Source organism: Fistularia commersonii, chromosome 20 (genome assembly GCF_037954325.1).
Source record: "Fistularia commersonii isolate RoL2024-O1a breed Wild chromosome 20, RoL_Fcom_v1.0, whole genome shotgun sequence".
Taxonomy (NCBI): domain Eukaryota; kingdom Metazoa; phylum Chordata; class Actinopteri; order Syngnathiformes; family Fistulariidae; genus Fistularia; species Fistularia commersonii.
Window position 1 is genome coordinate 7,935,473 of NC_141303.1, and position 24,393 is coordinate 7,959,865.

Consider the following 24,393-nt stretch of genomic DNA (forward strand, 5'->3'; position numbering starts at 1 on the left):
AATTGTTTTTTTCTATTATCAGGTATGTGCGGATATTTCAGAACGTGGACCTGTCCAGCAACTTTTACTTCAGGTAAGACATGTTAACAGGTTTTGGTGAAATCATTGTTTTACATTGTGATTATGATGTCTTGTTTTTCGACTGACCACATCATGGATATTAGTGATACATATTTTTCAAGATCGTCTTTGGAAATAACTTTATGAATACACCTTTGTAGTTATGCAGAGGTTTATTTGTTTATGTTTATTTATATATTATCCATGTTTTTTATAGATTCTATTTCTGTTTAATTTTGAAAATTAAAAACAATCTGTGACAGGGTCACTGATATCAACAATAAAAGCTTATTTAGTCATACTTGTTTTTTAGATCGTACATGTTTCAAAAATATTTTTTTATCCCATTTAACAGTGAAATTGATTTTATTTCATTGGTTTGATTTTATTAACTAAGTCATGTACTTGTGTTTATATATTAAATTGTTAAATGAAAAGGTTTAATCTCTTGTTCAATGCAGCTACAGCTATGACTTGAGCCACTCTCTGCAGTACAACTTAACATTGCTGCAAAGACCTTATGACCTCTGGTCAACAACAGCCTCCTCTGCTGAGGAGGAGGTGCAGACTCAAAGCAAACAGGACAGCTTTGACATCTTTGAAGACGAGGGTTTGCCCACACAGGGTGAGTGAAGGTGCATTGTAAACTCCCTAGTTTTATGTTTATTCACTTGCCTGGGGGAGACCTTGGCAGGGCAGTTGTAGTCAGTTCTTAGATAGTGCAGAAAGTACATTGCAAAAAGAAGGTTTAGTTTATAGGCAAGAACAGTCTCACTTAGTGAGGTTGGCAGAAAATACAATCAAAGAAAGCATTGCTGCCCAAAGTTGAAATATAATTTTTTATCGTTATCCACAATGGAATCTGTTACTGTATTCCATGTACAATTGCTCTCTCTGACAAACGGAAAATATGGAGAGTAACGAAGTGATTCCACAAAATCAATTTTTTTGAAAATAAATATGCCTTAGATAAAATTGAACATTGGTGTTTGGATTATCAGTCCAACATGAAGCTTTAGAATGGTTTAACATTGGCATAGCCAAGATAACTTAATTTTCCCTTTTGCCTGTTCACTGCAAAATCCTCACCCTAGTGATGCATTTTCACGCATTTTGCTACATGCCATCTTGCAATCCAATCAAACTGTTTCCCATTCCTACCACAAGGTGTTGCCTTTCAGTCGTCTACTTGCATTGTCTTTTTCTTGTATAATTGCAACTTTAAGGCAGATATGCTTTTACCTTGACTGATTAATTCAATTTCAATTCAATTTCAATTTCATGTGCCTATTTCTGATTTTGCTCTTGTAGCGCAGTTTATGTCACCTGAGTTAAGCCTCTTGTTATACTACTTTGTTTAGAACTGGTTATTTCCAGAGGTTTAATGTGTTCCTACTCTGCCACTACAGTGGTTTACGGCCTCCAGAATGAGCCTTACTTCAAGTACGTGTGGAATGGGAAGTTGCTGGAACAGGTCAAGGACACAGTGCATCATGACTGGCTCATGTATATAATCCATGGTTTTTGTGGCCAGTCCAGTATCCTTTCACCTTTATCAGTTTTGATTGTGTATTCCTGAATTATGTGGATTGTTTCTTTTCTGTGTGCTTGTAATCTTTCTTTTAAAGGTTTTAGTTAAATTTATTTTCTGATAATCATTTACAGTGAGGCAAAAAGTATTTAGTCAGCCACCAATTGTGCAAGTTCTCCCTCTTAAAAAGATGATAGATGCCAATAATTTTCATCATAGGTACACTTCAATTATGAGAGACAGAATGAGAAAAAAAATCCAGAAAATCACATTGTCTAATTTTTGAAGAATGTATTTGCAAATTATGATGGAAAATAAGTATTTGGTCATTAACAAAAGTTCATCTCAATATTTTCTAATATATCGTTTGTTGGCAATAAGAGATTTCAAACGCTCTCTGTAAGTCTTCACAAGGTTTTCACACACTGTTGTTAGTATTTTGGCTCATTCCACCATGCAGATCTGCTCTAGAGCAGTGATGTTTTGGGGCTGTCGCTGGGCAACACAGACTTTCAGCTCCCTCCAAAGATTTTCTATGGGGTTGATATCTGGAGACTTGCTAGGACACTCCGGGACCTTGAAATGCTTCTTACAAAGCCATGTCTTTGTTGCCCGGGCGGTGTGTTTGGGATCATTGTTTTGCTTAAAGTTTTTCACTCAAAATCTGATGATTCATGGCCCTGTTCATTCTTTCTTACACGGATTAGTCGTCCTGGTCCCTTTGCAGAAAAACAGCCCCAAAGCATTATGTTTTCATGCTTCGCAGTTGGTATGGTGTTATTTGGATACAACTCAACATTCTTTCTCCTCCAAACACGACAAGTCGAGTTTTTACCAAAAAGATCTACAGTATTTTGGTTTAATCTGACCATAGGGCATTCTCCCAATCCTCTCCTGGATCATCCAAATGTTCTCTAGCAAACTTCAGAAGGGCCTAGACATGTACTGTCTTAAGCAGGGGAACACATTTGGCATTGCAGGATGTGAGTCTCTGGCAGTGTAGTGTGTTACTGATGGTAGCCTTTGTTACTTTGGTTCCAGCTGTCTGCAGGTCATTCACTAGGTCCCCCCATGTGGTTCTGGGATTTTTGCTCACCGTTCTTGTGATCATTTTGACCCAACAGGGTGAGATCTTGCATGGAGCCCCACATTGAGGGAGATTATCAGTGGTCTTATATGTATTCCATTTTCTAATAATTGCTCCCACAATATTGCAGAATCTGTCTTCGAAGCCTGGTGCAGGTATACAATTTTGTTTCTGTTGTCCTTCGACAGCTCTTTGGTGTGGTCATAGTAGAGTTTGAGTGTGACTGAGGTTGTGGACAGGTGTCTTTCATACTGATAACCAGTTCAAACAGGTGCCTTTAATACAGGTAACATGTGGAGGACTATGTAGCCTCTTAAAGAAGAAGTTACAGGTCTCTGAGAGCCAGAAATCTTGCTTGTTTGGAGGTGACCAAATACTTATTTTCCACCATAATTTGCAAATAAATTCTACTTATTTTCCACCATAATTTGCAAATAAATTCTTTAAAAATCAGACAATGTTATTTTATGGATTTTTTTCCTCATTCTGTCCCTCATAGTTGAAGTGTACCTATAATGAAACTACAGGCCTCTATCACCTTTTTAAGTGGGAGAACTTGCACAACTGGTGGCTGAATAAATACTTTTTTGCTCCACTGTAAATCCACTCTGTCATGCTGTGTGATCACATGCCTATTGAACTATTATTCTTTATGATAGCTCCATTAAGCATCAGTCCTCTTGTTGAATTTTGTGCATTTTTCAGGCTTTCAAAAAGCAAGCCTGTGATTACACTGACCATCTACTGACAGATACGTCAACACTGGCACATGAATAATCTCTCCATCTGTCATCCAAAGAGAAAAGGGAGAAAAACTCTGCTTCTTTGATCATATCAAATCCTAATTCTATTTCTTTTTGCATGACCTATTCAATTCAAGGCTTACATATGTAGATAGTGTACCTATATCATACATACTTTTATGTCAATTTGAATGCTTGTATTATTTTTATTCTGTCTAGCAGCTATAGAAGCTCTTGTTTGAAGTTTTGACTTGACACTGACTACATACTAGGGATTTGTATAATGTTCTCCATGAATAATGTGCTCTTTATTCTTTGATAAGCTTTGTAGTATTGATGCATAGGCTTCTGCTGCCGAGGTGCTCTGAGGTTGACTGGCGCTGAATAAACAGTCTGATTTATTATAGTTAAAACTTGCCGTAGGTTAGTTAAACCAACAACTTTAATCATTTTGCCTGATGCCTGAGTGTGACATAGCAAACTGCACAAACCCAACTTTCCAACCCACTCTGCTATCACAACTGTTGTGTCTCTTATCTTGCAGTGTACTGTCGTACTGTGTGGGTACTTTGAGTTTAGATATTTCCTGGAAAGTGTATGGCTTAAACTATTTTTCTGAGAGCTGAGATGGTCAGTTTGGTCTAATAACAGCTACAGTGAATAGGCAGATGCTGTGAAGGCAGTAATTGGTACGTATTGATTAGAGAGCATTAAAGAAACAATTAACAAAAGATAAATCAAATGATTACAAAGAGCCTGGACTGTGTTGTGTTAAAAAGAGGTTGGAGAATGTCTATTTTTTTTTACATTACTAAACATCAGTACATAATATTGCATTTTGTTTTTCACCAGTAAAATAATTTAGTGGCCCCACTGGTTGGTGGAGCAGTGCCAGTGTGGTTTGAATTAATACAATCTTTTACTTTACACATAAAAATAACACACACAGTTAATATTAAATTAAGGTTAAATTGTTCTTTCGTAGAATTTACATGTAATATTTGCTCCCTTTAGCTTTGTCAAATTAATCAGCTCAATGGTAAAGGAAAATGAACCATGAGGGAATTTAAGTTTTTTTCATACATTGCATATGAGATTAAGTAATTTTAAGTAAAATAAATAAACACATTGTCACCACTTATGCTAGTAGTTGATTTTTTAATTTTTTTTTCACATTTTGTTTTTGTAAGCTTATTCAACATACTTAAAGGCAGAGATGAAGATGTTGAGGTTCTCTTTGGGAGTGACGAGGATGGATAGGATCACAGAGGGTGAGCACATCATAGATATTTGTTTGGAAAGGTGGTCAGACAAGCTACGGCATATTGGGACGGTTCGGTCATGTACGGATGAGGAATTGTGAATATATTGGTAGAACGATGCTTGGGCTGAAACTGCCAAGCAGGTGGTCAAGAGGAAGACCAAAGAGAAGATTTATGGATGTAGTGAAAGAGGACATGAAGTGAGTTGGTGTAAGAGAAGAGGATACAGAGAATAGGGTTAGGTGCCGGAGGTTGATTCGCTGTGGCAACCCTGAAGGAAAAGTGAAAGTAAAGGAAGATGAAGATTCAACATACTTAAAGTTTTTAAAAGTATAAACAGATTTTTTTTATTAGGTATGACAGTGTGGCTAATGTGGATAATTCTATTTTATAGGGATGTAACCGTTTACTGCTTTCTGATACCTGCTCCATTCATCCTTTACCATCGACCACAGAGCTCCTGATCTACGGACGACCGGTTTACATAACCCTCATTGCCAGGCGCTCCAGTAAATTTGCTGGGACCCGCTTCCTCAAAAGAGGAGCCAACTGTGAGGTATAACAGTTGCCGAGGTAACGGGGAGAATAGAAAGTGCTGTAGTCCACTAGCATGATTGAGATGACTCATATTGATCACAGGGGGGTTAATTTGACCCATTGCCTCTCGCTATAGTATGCAGGAGTGTCCATGTGGGTGTGTGATGGGAAAAACCTATGGAACAACTTATTGTACACGGTTATTTATAATCCAAGATATCCCTGTATTCACTAATGAAGTGCTTTAGAGGTCACATTTTTGAAAATCAGCCTATCCAGGTGTGTACTGTCTTTGCAGAACTTGTGAAACCTGTGTGAAAACTCAACCTCTACATATTTTTTCTGAAATCGTGGACTCATTTCTCACCATAATCCACAGTCCTTGTTATGACCAGTTTCAGGTGGAAAAGGTTATATATGAAATAGCCTATTTGATTGGATCTTCCCCTGTATAACAAAGCCATGTTCTCCTAAAGGAGGATTTTTTTTGTTATGTTTTTTTTTAAGTCAGAAATGCATCGGCAATTACCTAGGTGTCCCAGTTACTGTTCAACATAAAACGGTCAGAACAGCTTCTATGAAACATATGAAAGATAGGACCCCAAAGCAGTTAAGCTATATGGAGGGTACAATTTATAGTATTAAGCGAACTTTTGGAACTTGGAACTGGTTTATCTCGTCACTTGTCCTCCTCGACTAGTGAAATGGCTCAGGAGAAAAAAAAAGGACATTTCCTCGTAGTTTGAGGGCTTTGTTCCAAGGGGTTCAACTGATATCTTTTTAGATACAGGTATGCTGTATCAAAGTTCAGCTGTCAGTAAGAATAATGAGTTGATTAATATGTTGTGATGAAAAAGAGACCAAAACATGTAAAGTACATATGTCACATTTGAAGACACACTGTCTCTCAGGTGCACTGGATAAGATGTGCATGAAATGATTACGAAAAAAGAACAATTCAAAACTTACACTTTTGAAAAGATGGTGAACTGCTGACTGATGAAAATGATATTGCACTTCTAATGAGATTGTTTTCTAAATATAGTGTGTATATTATTTGTCTGTAGGGGGACGTTGCTAATGAGGTGGAGACAGAGCAGATTGTCCATGACGCCTCAGTTATGTCGTTCACTGCAGGAAGTTACTCCTCGTACGTCCAGGTGCGGGGTTCAGTCCCACTCTACTGGTCCCAAGACATTTCCACCATGATGCCAAAACCCCCAATACGATGTAAGGTCCAATATATGCTACTTTCATGTCTCTGTTCCTCTTTGCTTCAGTGGTTCTGTTTGGTATCTGAATGATTTGAATAATATATCAAGCATCATTGGGGTATTCTATAATAGAAGTGGAAAAAAGACTTTTTGTGTGAAAACACAACATGTAGGAAGGAATATTAAGCCTTTCAGTGGAGACATTTCTCTTCATAATTCTTAATGTATTCTTAGTAGTATCAATTGAGGACCCAAAATTGTATCAGGAAAAAGAATGTAATCAAACATGACATTTGAGTAGGTGTGTGGTTTTTGTCAGGATCAATTTTTCTCAACTATTGGGACAGAGATCAAAAGAAACAGGTAAAGGCAGGACACTGTCCATGTGGTCCTCGACTTTGCATCCTTTCTTTCATTTCATCATGAGCAGGATTAAAGCATCACACCTCGGAGGTGATCAGGTCCCAGAGTCTGAGAACATTGGCCACTGCTGTGTTTATTTTTTATATTTGTCCCTATGTGCATGGAAAGTTGGTGGTACCTGAATGCACACAATGACTCTGGAATCGTAATCTTTTCTTTCCTTGTTTGCACTTTAATTCATCCTTGGATGACATTTACTCCAGTGAAATAGAGACAGTGAGGATACAACTAAGATCTCTTCCTGTATTGACTTACCTCATCCTTCTGTGTATAGTTTATAGTTCTCATCTAACTTCTTGCCCATTTTATTGATTTATTTTTTCGGATGTAACTACTAATATGAAGCTTTGTACGTACTGTTTACAAGGTATCTGCATATATTTAGTTTAGTCTCTTAACTTTTATATTGCTGTTCACTAATTGCACTGCATTAGTCACAAATACAGCAATTCATAATGATTGAAAGGTAAAATAATGCAGAGTTCCATAGCTTGTTTCTCTTCGCTATTCATGATAGTAGTTTTTGAGTTTTTACTGGACAAATGAACTGTTCTATTTATCACAGATTCCATGATAAAACACTAGATTTTTTGCCTACTGAAATGTGTCCATATTTACATGGTTATTTTGCAATGCTAAGTAACTCGTCTAGTATTTTATCAAGGTACAGCAGTTTGGGTGAATGCTTGAATGTTCTCAATGTCTAAATAATATGGTTCATCTCAGTGTAATCCTCTCACATTTTTCAATTCTCAATTACAAAAAGTAGCTATATCCTTTAACATTTCATTTTGTTTGCCCTGTTTCACCCCTCCCCTTTGTTTCTCTTTCCACATAAATTCGAACTGTTATTTTTCTGTTTTCATCATTATTAGTTTCATATTTATTTGTCCTGTAGAGAAAATACTTATTTAGTTAAATCTTTTTTTCAGTGGACCAAGCAGATCCCTATGCACATATTGCTGCCCTTCATTTTGATCAGATGCTGCAGCGGTTTGGGTCTCCCATTATCATCCTGAACCTAGTCAAGGTAACATCCAATATGTGATCACAAACTAAAAATCTGAAGTAATGTGACCGTGCACAGACAAAAAAAAGAAGCATCTCGGTTTTGATTTCTCTGTAAATTGTTTTTATTTTGTGTTTTGCTTTTAATGTGACGTAGCACAATAGTAAGTTATAAATAGCAATGTTACAGCTAAATTGTTTATATATTTGAGATTGATGATGCTGCATTTTTGGTTTGATTTTTTTTTCTAAAAAAAAATGAAAAAAAAAGTAGTTTTTTCAACCCTAATGTGGATACCAAAATAGGTATTTGACAATAAGAAATTATGCTTATTTCACATTTCCATATATTTAGATGGGGAGCTTATTGGTCTTCATGTCATTAATAATAGTTGATTTAAAGATGCTACAAAGGAAAATCAATCACAAAGCTGCTCTTTCTCTGTAAAACATTGCAGAATTAAACTTAGTGGCTTAAAATACGGACCGCACCATTTTTTTGTATATTCTAACCAGAAGCATAGAGTCAAGAACGGACACAATGTTTGTAAGAAATCATCTATTTGAAAGTAAATTTTACCAAATAATCCTAATAAAATATGATAATCGCTCATGCTATTAAGTATACTGTAAAGCCTCAGTTTTGAAAAGCTGAAGATGCCTTGGTATGAGCCAGAGCCTCAATTTCAAATCATCAATTGTGGTAATCATTGCAACTTATTGTGAGGATAAAATAAGTATGGAGAGCTTTAAATCGTTAATCATAGTTAAGCTGTCTTAATGAAGTATACTGGCTCCTCTCATCAGCTAGTTATCTGTCTGGTGAGTTGTGATTATATTATTATAGGCACAGGAGACTTTCTTTGCTGCTCTTGATTACAAACAATTGAAAGGGTCCCTCACCTTTATCATTTCAGTTGACATGCACAAACAGTAATGTGGCATAATGGCTCTCATGAGATAGACAAACATGGCACACCTGGATTGTGGTATCAAACTCTTATATCCTCTCATTTTTGGTTTCTACAAAATCACCATCAATCATCACACTGCTCTTTAAATTATGAAAAACAATTACATTCTGTTTAATAATTTATTCTCAATAAATAGTAATCATTAACTTTTGAAAAGTGTGATCCTAGAAAAAGGCTTGAAGCCAGCCAGTTTAAAAAAAGAAAACTATAAACAAAAGGCTTCATGTCAAATCTCTGCGTGCCACATTTGCCAGCTTGTAGAATTAGATTTGTATTGCTTTTCTCTCTCTCTCTCTCTCTCTCCCTCTCTCTCACACACACGCACACACTCACACACACACACACACATGCACAGGCACACTTCAGCACAAAGCCATACACTCTGTAGCTTGGATTTCATGCTCACGTTGTCACTCACAAGGGGAGCCATGAGACAAGGGACCAATCACAGCCCTCAAAAATCCACACAAGCTGCAGCCATGTGACATATGCAATTGCGGGGAGTAAGGGAGGGGACCTCCTACTTATGCAGAACAGTCTCTCCCATTATTCGAGAGAGACAGAAAGAAGAATAGATTGGGCAATTAACCACAAAAAAGATGACAAATTCACCTATCCATGGTATTGGCTAGTGCTGCATGGCTGTCTCAATAATAGGATGGGATCCTGGTTTTGTCATGAGTTACTGTGTATTTCCGTGCGTGTATGTGCGTAAGCATGCACATGGCCACACATGTGAACCCTGTCTGCTGATTTGATCAGGGTCAGTTACTTTTCATAACTTTTGTCCTCCTATTCTTATAGATCAACATTTTATTTTAATTTTTTTGTTAAGCTTTTTTAACCTGCAACCCTTAATCCTACACTACACAGTAAACAATTATGGATAAAGAAAGTAGAAAGATTAAACACACTGTCCTTTAACAAAACTACATATTATCAAGTGATTATGAACTGGTAATTTCCATCATTTAATTATCTGTGACATTGCACTGCATACATTTGCAGTTTTGATTAATTTTATCATTCATGATTTGGCCATTGCTTGGCGTTGCACAGTCAGACCTGTGTTCACTGCATGTGTGCCTTTACAAGTACACTGCAACATCAGTTAATTTGTGCCTTGATAGTGTGACTTTTGTTCTGTCCGTGTATGCCAGACTGGACAAAATGCTCTGTTGAATGTGTGAGGAAATTACTAATTTCACCAGTTGCAGATGCTATGTGGTGCTCCCAAGCTGATTATCATCGCTGACAAAAAGAACAACGAAGGGTGGATAAGTGCATGCGTGATAATTGAATGGATAGGGTAATTCCAGGTTTGTTAAAATGGCAATGTTTTTTTTGCGATTCCGATTCTTCTAAAGAGATTTTACTTCTTGATAAAATACAAATAAAAACAGATATAACAGAAAGAAATTTGGTTTGACACTAAAAACACACACACACACACACACACACACACACACACATACATATATATATATATATATATATATATATATATATACACACACACACACACACACACACTGTACTACACTTTTCTTATCACTCAGTATATGACTATGAAAATAAGGATTAGGAATTCATGGGCAACATGAGCTTACACTTTATTGCTTTGGTTTTTGCTAAGACTATTTCTAGTATATTCATTCTTATCAGTTAAATATGGTTGGGATTTTTGTTTTTCATGCAACATTTAAGAATTGCCTTTACAAGTAATGATTTAATCATAAATCAGATTATGATATTGCAAGGAAAATATATAACATATATATATATTATGATAAGCTTAATGAACATAATCTAGGTAAAATTCATGTGTCATCACATTAAGAAGTTTGTCACACAATTTTGTAAGTATTTTAATTTTGCTCCATCGAATTTTTTTTTTTTTTATGAAAAAATTCCTAAATGTAGGAAAATGGCGTCTAAATAAGTCAGTCTGACATGTTAAGCTAACAGAGTCAGAGACATACATGTAATATAGATCCCTGTATTGTGTTACAGAAACGAGAAAAAAGGAAACATGAGAAGATTCTGAGTGAAGAGCTCTATCCAGCTGTGATCAACCTTAATCAATTCCTTCCTCCTGAACATGGGATTAAATACATTGCTTGGGACATGGCCCGCTACACAAAGAGGTTGTTGCAATAATTTAAAAAAAAGGAAACAAAAATGAAATTGTTATGTATATAAATCACAGTATAATGTAAACAGCATTTTATAAAATGTCCTAAAATTTATTTCTCTGTGTTTATTCTAAAGATGCCAAACTCGTGAGATGAAATGAAATTATGCCCATTCAGAAGTGATAGTCATTATCTAGCACAGAGAATTCTGCACCTCTGGTTTTTCTTTAATATGGGGATGTTACAATATTATGATAACTATTCAATCTTTAAATTAAAAACTTTTTTTAGTGTTACTGTTGACTAGCTTTTAGCCAGAACCACCTTAGTTGATTAATCTAAGAGGATATTCTCAATGGATTGACACCGATTGTCACAAATTTTGTTGTGAACATTTCAGTTAAACCAGAAAAAAGACAGTTTGCTCTAGATATTTCAGTACTATCAATCGATACACTCCAGCAACTTCTGAAAATTACATTTTCCACAATTTCTTGTGCAAATATTAATACCACTTTATGTTTTTCCCTTTTCAGTAAATTGTGCAATGTGTTGGACTGTCTGGGCATGATAGCAGAGAATGTGGTAAAGCAAACAGGTTTCTTTGTTAATCGATCCGACTTCTACTGTCACACATTAAGACCTGACGACAGGTGAGACTTTGTACTTCTATCATGTACCTCATTTGATAACAAAAAAATGTTTAAAGTAAATTACATTTAAGTGTTGTCTCATATGGTATTCATTCAAAAAATGTTCTTGAATGAACATTTTTTTTGCAATACAGCTATTTATCAGCATCTCTGGGTCAACATTATTGACCACAACATTGTCTTAGTTGTGTTTTTCAAATCAGAACTTCTCTTACAGAAGTCGAATTAATGCATATTCAGGATCATACAATTAAGGTCTCTTCTAATGGAATCTCAAACTTATATGCTGTGGAGAAATTTCCTCTAATGGGCAAAGTAGATTGCCATCCCTCTACTTACTGCATGCGTCCATTGTCTGCAAGTTAATCACTTTAACCCAACATTACAGTACTGTTACATAACAAAATGACTATGCAATAGCTAGTATTTATTATCCTGTCTGTGTAATACACACTCTCATTGCACACTCATAAACATATGCGTTCCGATATGTTCTCCAGCAGCACCCTCATAAGCTACTATGTGATTCTTTTTAGATGACTCGAGTATCTGAATGCCTTATCATGTGCATGAATTAGCTCATGAACGGTGGAGCTGATAATATTTGCTGATACTTTTGTAAAATCTTATTGTATTTCCAGTCTGCTACTATATTTTAAACATTACTCTCATTATCATCTTTCACACTGGCCTCAGTTAGACTGTTAGGTTTTTATCATGATGAGGTGAACTTAAAAACCTGCTCTGTAGAAATCCCAATTTAACTTTAGAGCAAACTTTTTCTCATGATTTAATCATACTTTCCTGTGTTCCTTTTTTTTGGACTTAAACAGAAAGTGATCACTAGAAAGTTGGGTTATTGAATCTGAGAGGGGCTTGTTGGGCTTTTTTTGTTGCTATTTCTAATTTTTGATTTAAGATTATTGCATTACACTTGCCTCTGTTTACTTTGGTAGTACATTATGACACCACTGCTAAATATACTTTTTTTGCCCCACTGAATGTTCATTCTTGTAATGGTGATCATTACAGTTACCACACCTGTTAGAGAGCCAAAAAATAGGAAAATGTTTTTTCAGTAATATGAAATGCCCCCAACGCCCCAGGGTAGTCTTTTGTTGAAGTTGAATTTAATGCACTTTTTCCTCAGATGGGGAGATGTAAGTGGACACATCACAGCAAGTGGACGTGTGCAGGTATGCCACAGTTAACAGGATGTGCAACTTTACAATGAAAAAAACAAAAGTTTTTTAGATTTAAGTCCTCTTTCGCAACTGCTGGAAATTAAGATTTAAGATTGTGTGAAAGAGGTGGTTACACTAGCTTCTGGAAATAAATATAAACACAGAGTGCTCTATTAAACCCCCCTTGCATCAACCAAAAAACAATATTCCTCATGCAATAATGGTTTTGATTGCTAGAGTCAGCTTAGTAGATTTAACATGACATACATACTGTAATGTTGGTCCTAAATAAGTATCTTTAATAAAAAAATAAAAGGTGATTAAAATTCTTTCAGATTTAAGTACATTGTGATTGACAGTTGGTCACACAGAGGCTACAAAATGGTCCACAAACCAATAGATGTATAATCACATGACTAGATCAGGATTTTTCTGCACCCACAGATCTCAGTTGTCATGTATGTTGACAGTTTGTCTACAAATAACATGTCCCAAGCATCTTTTATTTCCAGATTTTTTTTTTATTTGGTTTAGCACCTCATTGTGATGATAATAATTCCGTCCTGTAAATGTAGTACCAGACCAGTGCATTTAAATGGACCCAGTATTATACAAAGAATTGAGAATTTTAAATTTTATGTTTATTTTCCTGATTTTATTCACCATATATTGTAGCCTTCTACAGGTAAATATATGAAGAGACAATTGAGAGAAACCAACAGCACTTTATGGTTGCCATATATTTGACAATTGCTTCAACAAGCAATGACGTTTACTTTTCAAATTCTTTACCGTGTTAGACAGGTGTGTTACGGACCAACTGTGTTGACTGCCTTGACCGGACTAACACTGCCCAGTTCATGGTGGGAAAATGTGCACTTGCTTATCAGCTTTATGCACTCGGAATGATCGACAAACCCAAACTCCAGTTTGATACTGATTGTGTGAGGTAAAACCGCTCTCTTTGTCTTATGTTTTGTTTCCAATCAGCAGAACACATTGATGTGCATATATGTCTTTTTCATTTTGTTTTAAATGGAATGCTCTATTCCAAGATGTTAGTGATTACTTATTTGAAAAATTGATCTACATATTTTTATTAAGGAATTAATAATGATTGCAATGTTGCTTTCTCTAGCCAGTTATACCAAGTAAGGCTTTTTCCATTTTAATAACCCTGTTGGTCCCCAGAGGTATCCCAGTCCATAATCACATTGTTTAATCACAAAATCAAATCCTCACAAATGTCCTTAAAACCTTGTCTGATTTTCATAGACATGTCTGTGACATGTTTGTCTATTTTTCAAAGTGTACTCTCAGCAGACCTGAAAATGCAGCCTCAGGGCTGCACGGGCCAGTGTCTCCCTGAGCCGGTCGCAAGCCTGGATAAATCCAGAGGGTTGTGTCAGGAAGGGCATCCGATGTAAAACTTTTGCCAAAACCAAACATGTGAATCAAACTTTATAATCTCATACCGCATCAGTCAAGGCCCGGGTTAACAATGACTGCCACCGATGAGCTACAGGGTACCAATGGAAACTGGGTTACTGTAGGTCAAAGAAGAAGAGGGGGAAGGTGTGTTTGGAAGCAGAGAGAGAAGAGGAAAGGCAAGAGTCTGGGACTGAGAAATTTGGTGACATGATGCTGAGAAGGAAGGTGGATATAGTGTTTGTCTAGGAGACCAGGTGGAAAGGTAGTAAGGCTAGAAACTTAGGAGCAGGCTTTAAGTTGTACTATCATGGTACTGACAGGAAGAGAAATGGAGTAGGAGTTATCTTGGAGGAGTTTGTTAGGAATGATCTGGAGATGAAAAGAATGTCAGATAGACTAATGAGTCGCAAACTGGAAATTGAAGGTGTGATGCTCAATGTTGTTAGTGGCTATGCCCCCTAGGTGAGATGTTAGCTTGAGGAGAAGGAGAAGTTCTGGAATGAGTTAGATGAAGTGATGCAGAATATCCCCAGAGACAAGAGCGTGGTAATTGGTGCAAACCTCAATGGGTATGATGGTGCAGGCAAAAGAGGGGATGAAGAAATGGCAGATTTGGTATATAGGATAGGAACGCAGAGGGACAGATGGTGGTAGACTTTGCAAAAAGGATGGAAATGGCTGTAGTGAACACCTTTTTTCATAAAAGACAGGAACATTAGGTAACCTATAAGAGTAGAGGTAGGAGCACACAGGTAGACTACATCTTGTATAGACAAGGTAACCTGAAAGAGATCAGTGACTGCAAAGTAGTTGTAAGTGAGTGTAGCCAGACAGCGCGGGATGGTGGTTTGTAGGATGACTCTGGTGACAAGGAAGATCAAGAGGACAAAGGCCATCCATTGTTGGGTTTTATCTTACCCGTCCACTGTCCTTGAGTTAACTTTAATTTTTTTTTTGCTCTATGTTTGGCTCAGGCTGTTTGAGGAGCTGTACGAGGACCATGGAGACACATTGTCATTGCAATATGGTGGCTCCCAGCTGGTCCACAGGGTCAAAACCTACAGGAAAATTGCACCTTGGACACAGCACTCCAAAGACATCATGCAGACTTTATCACGCTACTACAGCAATGCTTTCTCAGGTTTGCTATTGTGACAACCTCAGGCACATAGGATTTGTCAGAGCATTAGTCTGGCACTGTCTATGCCACTGCTTCATAGTTTTTTCATCAGTTCTACCTGACAAGCAATGGTATTGAATTAGCTCTTTTCCAAAATGCTTTTTAGCATACCTTAGAAACTAAGACTCAATTGAATTATCTTTGGGGAATTATGTGGAACTCCATTCAATTTTTCTAATTTTTAAATGAGGCAGGTACAAACCACCTATGGTTTAAGAATTGTAGCATCATGTGGGTTTCTTCAAAATATGCTCAGATCGATTATTTGTCTTCCTCACCATCTTTTATTTTTATGTGAACCACTATATATTATAATATTGGGTCCATTTCAAATTTACAGATGCTGACAGGCAAGATGCCATCAACTTGTTCCTCCAAGTTTATCAGCCTGCAGAATCTAACCCACACCTGTGGGAGCTGCCCACTGATTTTTACCTGCATCAGAGGAGCACCCTGGCCCTCCCACTGGAAAGACGCAGGTATTCACACTCTCACTTTTGCTTTCTCCCACTAATGTAAACACACACACACACACACACACATACACACGCACAAACCTTTGAATATTGGAAATCGTATCAAAAGGATACTACACTTCACAATAAATTTTTATAAGACAGAGTTGTAACAAACCATGATGGCACATGTCCACTTTTACAGCTAACTAAATTTTAAGCAAAGTGCTTTATTCTTTTCTTTTCTTTTCTTTTCTTTTCTTTTCTTTTCTTTTCTTTTCTTTTCTTTTCTTTTCTTTTCTGGGGATTTGTGATATTGTATGTCACAACCCACATCTTTGCTGCATGTCTGACCCACATGGTTATAAATTATTCATATCTCTATTTAGACTTCACACTGACTTAAGTCAGTAAACTGTTGTGCCATATTTGCTTGCATTTTAATAACAAAATGAGAATAAATAAAAGCAGCTGAGCTGTTTATAGTGGTGCACAAGGTTAGTCAATCAAAGTTCAGTATTGCTTTTGTCTTTAGTTGTTACAATGTTTAGTTACAATGTTTACCATTAGTAATCCTGATAGGTATCAGTAATCAAGATCTTGTAATTAATCTTATTTTTTGATATCATTGAGAAATTCTAGCCTTTTGTTTATTCTCTCCTTTGCCTTCTGGCTTATGTAAAAGAAGACCCAGTTTTTTCCTTCTGGCCACTAGTTGTCTACAATGTGGTGAGGCAACTCAGTCATTATTCAAAGAAATGACAATGGATGGGACTGATGAGTTCTGCTGTCACACAGTGTGCTTTTGCCCTCAAAGATGCCAAAGTAGCACATCACACTCATAATCAGTGCATTCACTCACATTGGTCATATTGAATAAAAGGCTGATGTGTTCAGCAGATGTGCTGTAGATCGGCCTTCCAAGCCATTTTTTCATATCTAGGTCAGCTGAAGTCCAATGGAGACTAGTGGCAGATGACGGAAGGTTTTCAGTAAGTTGCTAACACATTTGTGTTTCTTGTTTTGCTGCAGCTACACACTCTGGTGGTCAAATGGAACCCTGTCCTATCTTCCTGTTGCCTACGATGAAGGTATTGTCACTGTCCAGTTTAGTCCATGGCAATAAACAAAGTCAGTGTTTTTCAAAATTTCTGGAGTTCGTATTGTGGACTTCACATTACTTTCAGAGCCATGTCATTGATATGGAGAAAAAGTTGCTCTTTCACCGCAGCCATGTCTCTTGCTACTACATTCTTTCTATTATATTATCTGCCATTTGGCAGATAATATAATAGAAAATGTTTTTGGAGAACCACATTACAACAGACTTAAAATGTATAATGTTAATAGTTGTCAATGCAAGTAATGGAGGTCTTCATGCAAGCCCCCCAAAAAAAGTGTCAGTTTAAGATTCTTTGATCTTTCTGTGGAATTAGTTGTAAAAATGTCACTGAAACTTTGCAATTTACTTTCTTTTCTTCTGTGTGTGTGTGCATGTATTTTATCAGTTCCTTGTGATGACAATATGAAGAAAGTCAAAGTCAAACGAGTGAACCGTTTTGAAGAGAGCATTGACATCTACACTGAATTCTTCAAACCTTACGAACTCACTTCATTTGATGACACCTTCTGCATTGCCATGACCAACTCTGCAAGGTGGTAAACACACAGACATTAAAAAATAAATACATTTCAAATTCCATTTTAATATTTTTTTACAGTTGCATTTGTTTCAAAAGAAAAAAGAAATGAGACTGAAATAGTTTACATATGTCTTAAACTGACCCTGTGAATTATATCTTTTATCATCATCAGGTGAATTTTCCCGAAATATAAATTTGTATTTTTGGTTATTTCTTGACATTTGTAACAATTTTTGAAATAAGATATACTTTTGATTTTGCATCATGTGTTACTATTATTTGACAGCATCTTGGGGCATCATTAGACTCCAACATATTGTGACCCCCTTTTTGGGAGGCCCTGGTCTTTTTTTGAAAACACACCTCAGTATATTTTGTTTTAACTTAAATTACTAATAAATGGACTGGTCTATCTGAATGATTTTCACGGCTTCCCCTTTCTCTGTGCTCACAAAGTGAATTTATGCCCAAAACTGTCGGAGTGGATCCAAGTCCATTTACTGTACGCAAACCAGAGGAAACAGGAAAATCAGTGCTGGCGTGAGTATTACTTAGCCTATATATTTTTTTCAACATTTGTCATGTTTATTTGGTGTTTTTAATTAAATTTGTCCTCAGCTTTTTAACTTCGATGTCACTGTGTCCTCATGCACACAGATTTATTTGACACTGTGTTCTTAGATAACTGAAAACAAGGGTCTGTCCTTTTTCCTGTCTCTGTTTAGAACAGCCTGAATTCACCTGTGAAGCTGCGTGTATGTGTGTGTGCATGCATGCTTGCGCGCGTGTGTTCGCATGTGTTCGCAAGTGTTTGTACACTTCTGTACAAAAATACTATTACGAATTTGATTAATGCAGATCTTTATCCATAATAGACACCTGTTTTACTCGCAGCTAATAATTGCCTCTGCATTATTCTGGGAATCAACCTTTATTCATCAAGTATGTTATTTTTTACACAAAGGAAATTTGACCCCATTGAACAAACAAAAACACACTGGGCAGGGAGTGACCGAACAGCTGAAGCTATGAGCAGCTCCAGTGCTCAGAGAGCATTTGAGGATATGGTTCTCAACACCACTCTAGCCACGGGGTTTTGAGAGAAGAGAATGGGCTGTTGATTCAGGCTCCCAGGCATCCACATTTTTTCCTGCTGATCCAGGGGTATTCAACCATTGACAGTTCTCTTGCTTTATCTGGTAGGGTTGCCCATAACCTTATAACATGAGAGTCCTATCTTCATTCTGACAGACCAAAATATCATAGATGTCCACACTGTATACACAGGCTGAGAGCATTACACCCTCCTGCAATGACACTATTTTGGCCTCTTTGTGGTCTGTTTTATTGTATTTTTAGGTGTGTGCAAGTTCATGCTTTTTTTCCAAAACACATTCATGGAAACTAAAAGAAATTCAGAAAACAGCTGAAATATTATTTGGCCCTAGTCCTTTATATATCAAATTTGGCCTTGTTGAGTTAATATCCAAATCATTTGATCTCAGTTTTGTGTTTTATCCAAGATTCACGGCAAGCTTATTACTAAATACAAGATTCTGAAACTAAGGAAGTGCTTGAAATTCTTGATAAATGACTTGGAACACAAATCAATAGCATACTTGCAGAATAATTTACTGATAAACTACTTGTGGAAGTCATTTACTAATTGTTTTGTCACAAATCTTTTGAAAAATAAGAATACTCCAAGTAAATGTATTCAAACTCAATGCTGCCAACAGTCATTGTTTATGTGCTACATTTGTTTGGTTGTCTTTATATGATAATGAATAAACAGTAATAAGAGCAACAAGGATGAGACGCTTCTCCAGAGGAAGACTGCCGCTAGTGCACCACCTCCCCCGAGTGAGGAGGCAATCTCCAGCACTTCAGAAGATGACTCTGAGGAAGACCGTGACGATTATGGGTCTGTGTCCCAACGCTCCACCCCAATCAAGCTGCTAACAGAGTCTGGGGAAAGCAACCGCACACAGGAGGTAAAAAGTTCCCATACCCGATTAACAAAGAACAAATCCAGATAACTTGAGTTAATCGTCATCTTTAATTATTTGGGTACATTAATTATGCACATGCAGAAACTTCTATCATGCAAAATGTATTTAAGTGTATTTGTAAAGAAATCAATTCAATTTTTAGTTTCATCAATTTTTTTCAATTTATTTCAAAACATGTATATTTCAGGGTCAGAAGACTACTTCAGCTTTGTAAAGATAGATACAGGTTTACATCTGGTAGACATCAGACAAACAATTTGATTTCGTCTTGAAATGGAAAAAAACATCTAAACTCTTATGTCCTTTAATGTTATTAGCACAAATGCAAAAAAAAACAGCATAACTATCAGTTGTGTCGTTATCACAAGTATTATATTATCAATTTATAGGATCAGACATCATGACATGAACATCACAACCAGAACCCAAACTATCATCTTCTAAACACCATTTGTCTTGATGGATGTTTGCTCAAAATGAAGACAACAAAATCATTTAATTGTTTCATTTGAAATATTGATTTGTAGCGCTTTCTGATGGTTCAAAATCTATTCTTGATATTTCTGTGAAAGGATATTTTATGGATGGGAGCCATCTATAATACATTTAGCCTCAAACACATTTTACAAGGGCTTATTAGTCATTATAGCTTTCCTTAGATATGTTGATTGCCTGAAATGTCAAATGTTAAACCCTTGTAAGCCAGTTAATTTCATCAGCACTCAGTTGTGTAGAGTTGTTGGTAGCTGATAGTACAAGCAGATCTACTTTCATGGTATCATGTTTGATCCATCACTGAGCTCCTTTGTCTTAGCCATGGCTCTCCATGAGCCAGTAACATACAGCTGCTGTGTTTTGCCTGTTCAGGTGATTATAAGACAGCTATCCTCAATGAATCAGGGTTAGTAGAATGCTATAGAATAGCTTGGACGATATGGATTGGCATAGAACCTTAGTTTTTCAAGTCGATTTTGACAGGTTGCAATGGGTATCCATAATGTTGGGCATGTCAGTTTTTGTTCAAGTGGAAATTCGAGAGGTCGAAAAATTATTTCCCCACAATGATACCCCATGGGCATTGTTTTATTATCTTTCGGAAGAAGCCTGTATCGTTACCAAACAAACCAAAATAGAACCCCCCCAAAAACTTGTTGGTTGAATAACAATAACTTTTAAGTTGTGTTTGTTAATGTACGTGTGTGTGTGTGTGTGTGTGTGTGTGTGTGTGTGTGTGTGTGTGTGTGTGTGTGTGTGTGTGTATATATATATATTGCATAGTTCTCAATACTTCATTAGACATAATGCACACTGATATCACTGGTACTTTGGTCATTGATGCATCAGTTAAGGTCGCTGCATGAAGAGGTTTCTATATGTAGCACGCCTTATACTAGCTGAAATTCCCAGAGCATCACTACATCAGTATCTATTTCACGCCCCAGGTGGGTTGCCCTCACATTTTCATCACTCAGTGACCTAGATACCAAGCAACTTAATCAGCAGGTAGTAGGTCAGTGTGTCAGCCTGATGAATCCGCTAACAGGCAATCACATCTTCACTTGTTTTCAGAGTCCATCATGAGGAGCTGCCTCAGTTGTCTCTTGTAATTTGATTACATCAGGTTTTTAAGAGTTTGACAGTTGATGTTGGTAGTGTTGGAGGAGTTATTTATAGTCCCTGTAGCATCAGTTGATTGCCACAGTTTGATTCCCTAGGCTTGATTCACTCACAGCTATCAGATTATGTTGAAGTGACCGTCATTTAGTGTCTCAATTAAAAAAAGAACAATAATGAAAAAGAGAAAGGGACAGGCAGAGAACAAAAGGTTTTGAAGATGAAGCAAATATAGATTGCAAAATGTGGGGAAATTTGACCAGAACAATCAGAGCGTGATGGTGTGGAGAGGACTTAGCCCTAAATAAACTGCAAGAGAGGAGACTCAGGTGATGAAGAAGGAGTTACTAAAAAGAACCAGATTGTCTTGTAGGGTTGAAATGAGCTTTTCATACTTGCTTAACAGGTTGATCCAGTGATTGATTGCTATGTGACAGTATTTTCAGCATTTCTTAACCAGCTATCATGTCTGGCATACAGTCAGGGAAGAGCCACCAACACTAACTTTGCTAATAACTCTGCTATTGCTTTTAAATATTGTAAATATTAATATAATATAGCAGTCGAAGCAGAGAGGCCCAGACTTCCTTCTCCCCGGGCCACTTAGCCAGCCTTGAGATATTGTCCCTTCAGCATGTCTTAAGTCCCCAGGGAAGACCTCCTCCAGGTTGGACATGCCCAGAACACCTCAGCAGGTAGGTGTCCAGGAGTCATCCAAACCAGATGCCCAAGCCATGTCATCTGAGTCCTGGATGGCCGAATTCCTCTCCTTGTCTCTGAGGGAGAGCCTGGACACACCCTGCCAAGAAAGATTATATCAGTTGCTTGAATCCACAACCTTGTTCTTTCGGTCATGTGCTAGAGCTTGTGACCATAGGTGAGGGTAGGAGTGTAGATGACCAGTAAATTGAGAGCTGTGCCTTTTTGCTCAGCTCCTTCTTCACCTGGTGGAGTCCAACCCTCATTGGAAACGAGTTAGACTTAAAACTGGCTATACGGACCATGCTCTTGCACCAATCATTCAAGGTCCAAACAGGCCCGTATTATAGCTTTCATTGCCCCATACTCCCTGGAGCACCCTACAGAATTCCCTTTGGCAGAGGTCCGTAACCCCCAGTCCCCGGACCGGCACTGGTATGTGGATCATTTGGTACTGGTCTGCAAAGGAAATCGTTCTGGGTACAAATGATAGTTTTTGGTTGTTTTTTTTTTAAGATCTTCCGGATATTATTTTGAAAAACGAGCATTTCCGCCTTCCCCTTACTGCTGCACTTAACTCTGTCACGATGATGGGGCCGTCTTGTAGCAGGGAAATAAGCCCAGGGCTCCCGCTGACTAAATTATGATGATGTATTGATATTAGAGTGCAAAATTCGTTGTATTCAGATTAAATACTGTGAACTGACAAAAGTTTTTATTATTTGAACCCCCACGCACATGCATTTTCATGCATTAAACTAGTCCCTGGTACAAAAAAAGTTGGGAACCGCTGTCCTGCGGGACACAGTCGAATGCCTTCTCCAGGTCCACAAAACACATGAAGACTGGTTGGGCAAATTCCCTTGCTCCCACAACGACCCTGCTGAGCTTATAGAGCTTGTCCACTACTTCGCGGCCAGGACGAAAACCACACTGCTCACCCTGGATCCAAGGTTCAATGACCTGTCAGACCCTCCTCTTCAGTGCTTCAGTGAGTTTTCCAGAGAGGCTGACAAGTGTGATCCTGGTTGGATCCCCATCCCAGTCTGCCAGTCCAGCTGCACTGCCCCTGCCTACGAGGCCCATTTGACTACCTCAGTAATTTCAGCCACCTAAATAGGAGAGTCCACCCAAAACTCCCCTGAATCTGCTTCCATATTCAAAGACTTGTTGTTTGAATTAAGGAGGCCTTGGAAGTGTTCATTCCACCAATCCACAATGTCTCGAGTTGAGGTCAGTAGTCAGTCTTTCCCACTACACAGTATTGACAGCGTACTGCTTCCCCCACCCGTGCTCCTAGATGGGGGACCAGAATCTCCTTGACTTCTGAAAGTCGTTCTCCATGGCCTAACAAAAAACTCCTCCCAAATTTAGCCAAATTTTTGCCTTGGCAGCTACCACAGCTGCTTGCCACTTGGGCTGCCGGTACCTGTTAGCTGCCTCCAGAGCTCCACAGGCCAGTACGGCCTGTGAACTGCAGCTCAAGGTGTGTTGGTGCCAGGTGCACATGTGCAGACTTTTACGTCTGACGATCCATGACGATCACAGAAGTCCAGGTACAAAACACCACTTGGGTTCACATGGCGGGGACCGTTCCTCCAAATCAAACCTTTCAAGGTCTCTGTTACTGCCCATGTGAGCGTTGAAGTCCCCCAGTAGGACGAGGGGGTCTTCGACAGGAGTGCTCTCTAGCCGCCCCTCTAGGGACCCCAAAAAGGGTGGGCAGTCTGAACTGCCCTTGGGTGCATTGGCATACACATCAGTCAGAACCTGTCCGTCAACCCGAAGGCAGAGGGAGGCTACCTGTTTGTCCTTTGGGTTGAACCCCAACATTTGAATTGGGGTCAGTGAATATGTCCACACCTGGCCAGTGCCTTTTGCCGGGGCACCTCCTGAGTGGAAAAGAGCACCATTGATGTGGGCCCAGTTACCGTTGCACCCAACATCAAGTCCCATCCCTGAGCCTGGCTCCAGGGGCAGGCCCTGATGAGCTGCGTCCAGACCAGGGTAAACCAGACCAGGGTAAACCAGGTCCATTTCTCTTTTTCCTCATTGGGGTCCTGAGCCACATTTTATCTGGTCCCTCACCCAGGACCTGTTTCGGGGCAACATAGCTCCGATGGCTCACTGGGAAAAAGTGCAGGATAAGCGGTAAATAATGGATGGATGGATGGTTTTTTTAAACACGTTTTGATTTTTAATGCAATAAACTTCACTTTCCTTTGATATAATGGCCATTACGTTTTACCTACCAAATGTCGGTACATTGCAATTAGCATTAATCACATTGATGGATAATTTATCGGTATAAAATCTGCTTTATGTTTTTTTGCATAGAACCCAGTATTTCTTTTGTCTCATAATGCATGTTTTTTTCTGAAAAAGAATACATGCACATGACACGACCATTTTTTATCTTCTTGGAGGCGAAAGCTTTACCTCTTGCTTCATTTGTCTCCTTCCCCCTTGTGATTTATGATGTTGTTTCCTGAGATTTTCACTCGTCTGTCATGGGGAGCCTTGAGCACTGAGCTGGTCATGAATATTT

At 38.0% G+C, this 24,393-nt stretch overlaps 1 protein-coding gene across 1 annotated transcript in view; it reads left to right on the top strand.

The window, feature by feature from the left end:
• fig4a (FIG4 phosphoinositide 5-phosphatase a) overlaps positions 1–24,393 on the top strand; it is a 39,802-nt gene that overhangs the window by 6,624 nt on the left and 8,785 nt on the right. The window contains exons 6-21 of the mRNA XM_086166854.1: positions 23–73; positions 522–685; positions 1,470–1,598; positions 5,139–5,239; positions 6,288–6,450; positions 7,790–7,887; positions 10,853–10,986; positions 11,511–11,627; positions 12,778–12,823; positions 13,612–13,760; positions 15,217–15,383; positions 15,763–15,901; positions 16,910–16,968; positions 17,386–17,533; positions 17,977–18,060; positions 19,316–19,514. Coding sequence (XP_086022980.1) covers positions 23–73; positions 522–685; positions 1,470–1,598; positions 5,139–5,239; positions 6,288–6,450; positions 7,790–7,887; positions 10,853–10,986; positions 11,511–11,627; positions 12,778–12,823; positions 13,612–13,760; positions 15,217–15,383; positions 15,763–15,901; positions 16,910–16,968; positions 17,386–17,533; positions 17,977–18,060; positions 19,316–19,514 — 1,948 coding nt within the window. The remainder of the gene's footprint in view (positions 1–22; positions 74–521; positions 686–1,469; positions 1,599–5,138; positions 5,240–6,287; positions 6,451–7,789; positions 7,888–10,852; positions 10,987–11,510; positions 11,628–12,777; positions 12,824–13,611; positions 13,761–15,216; positions 15,384–15,762; positions 15,902–16,909; positions 16,969–17,385; positions 17,534–17,976; positions 18,061–19,315; positions 19,515–24,393) is intronic.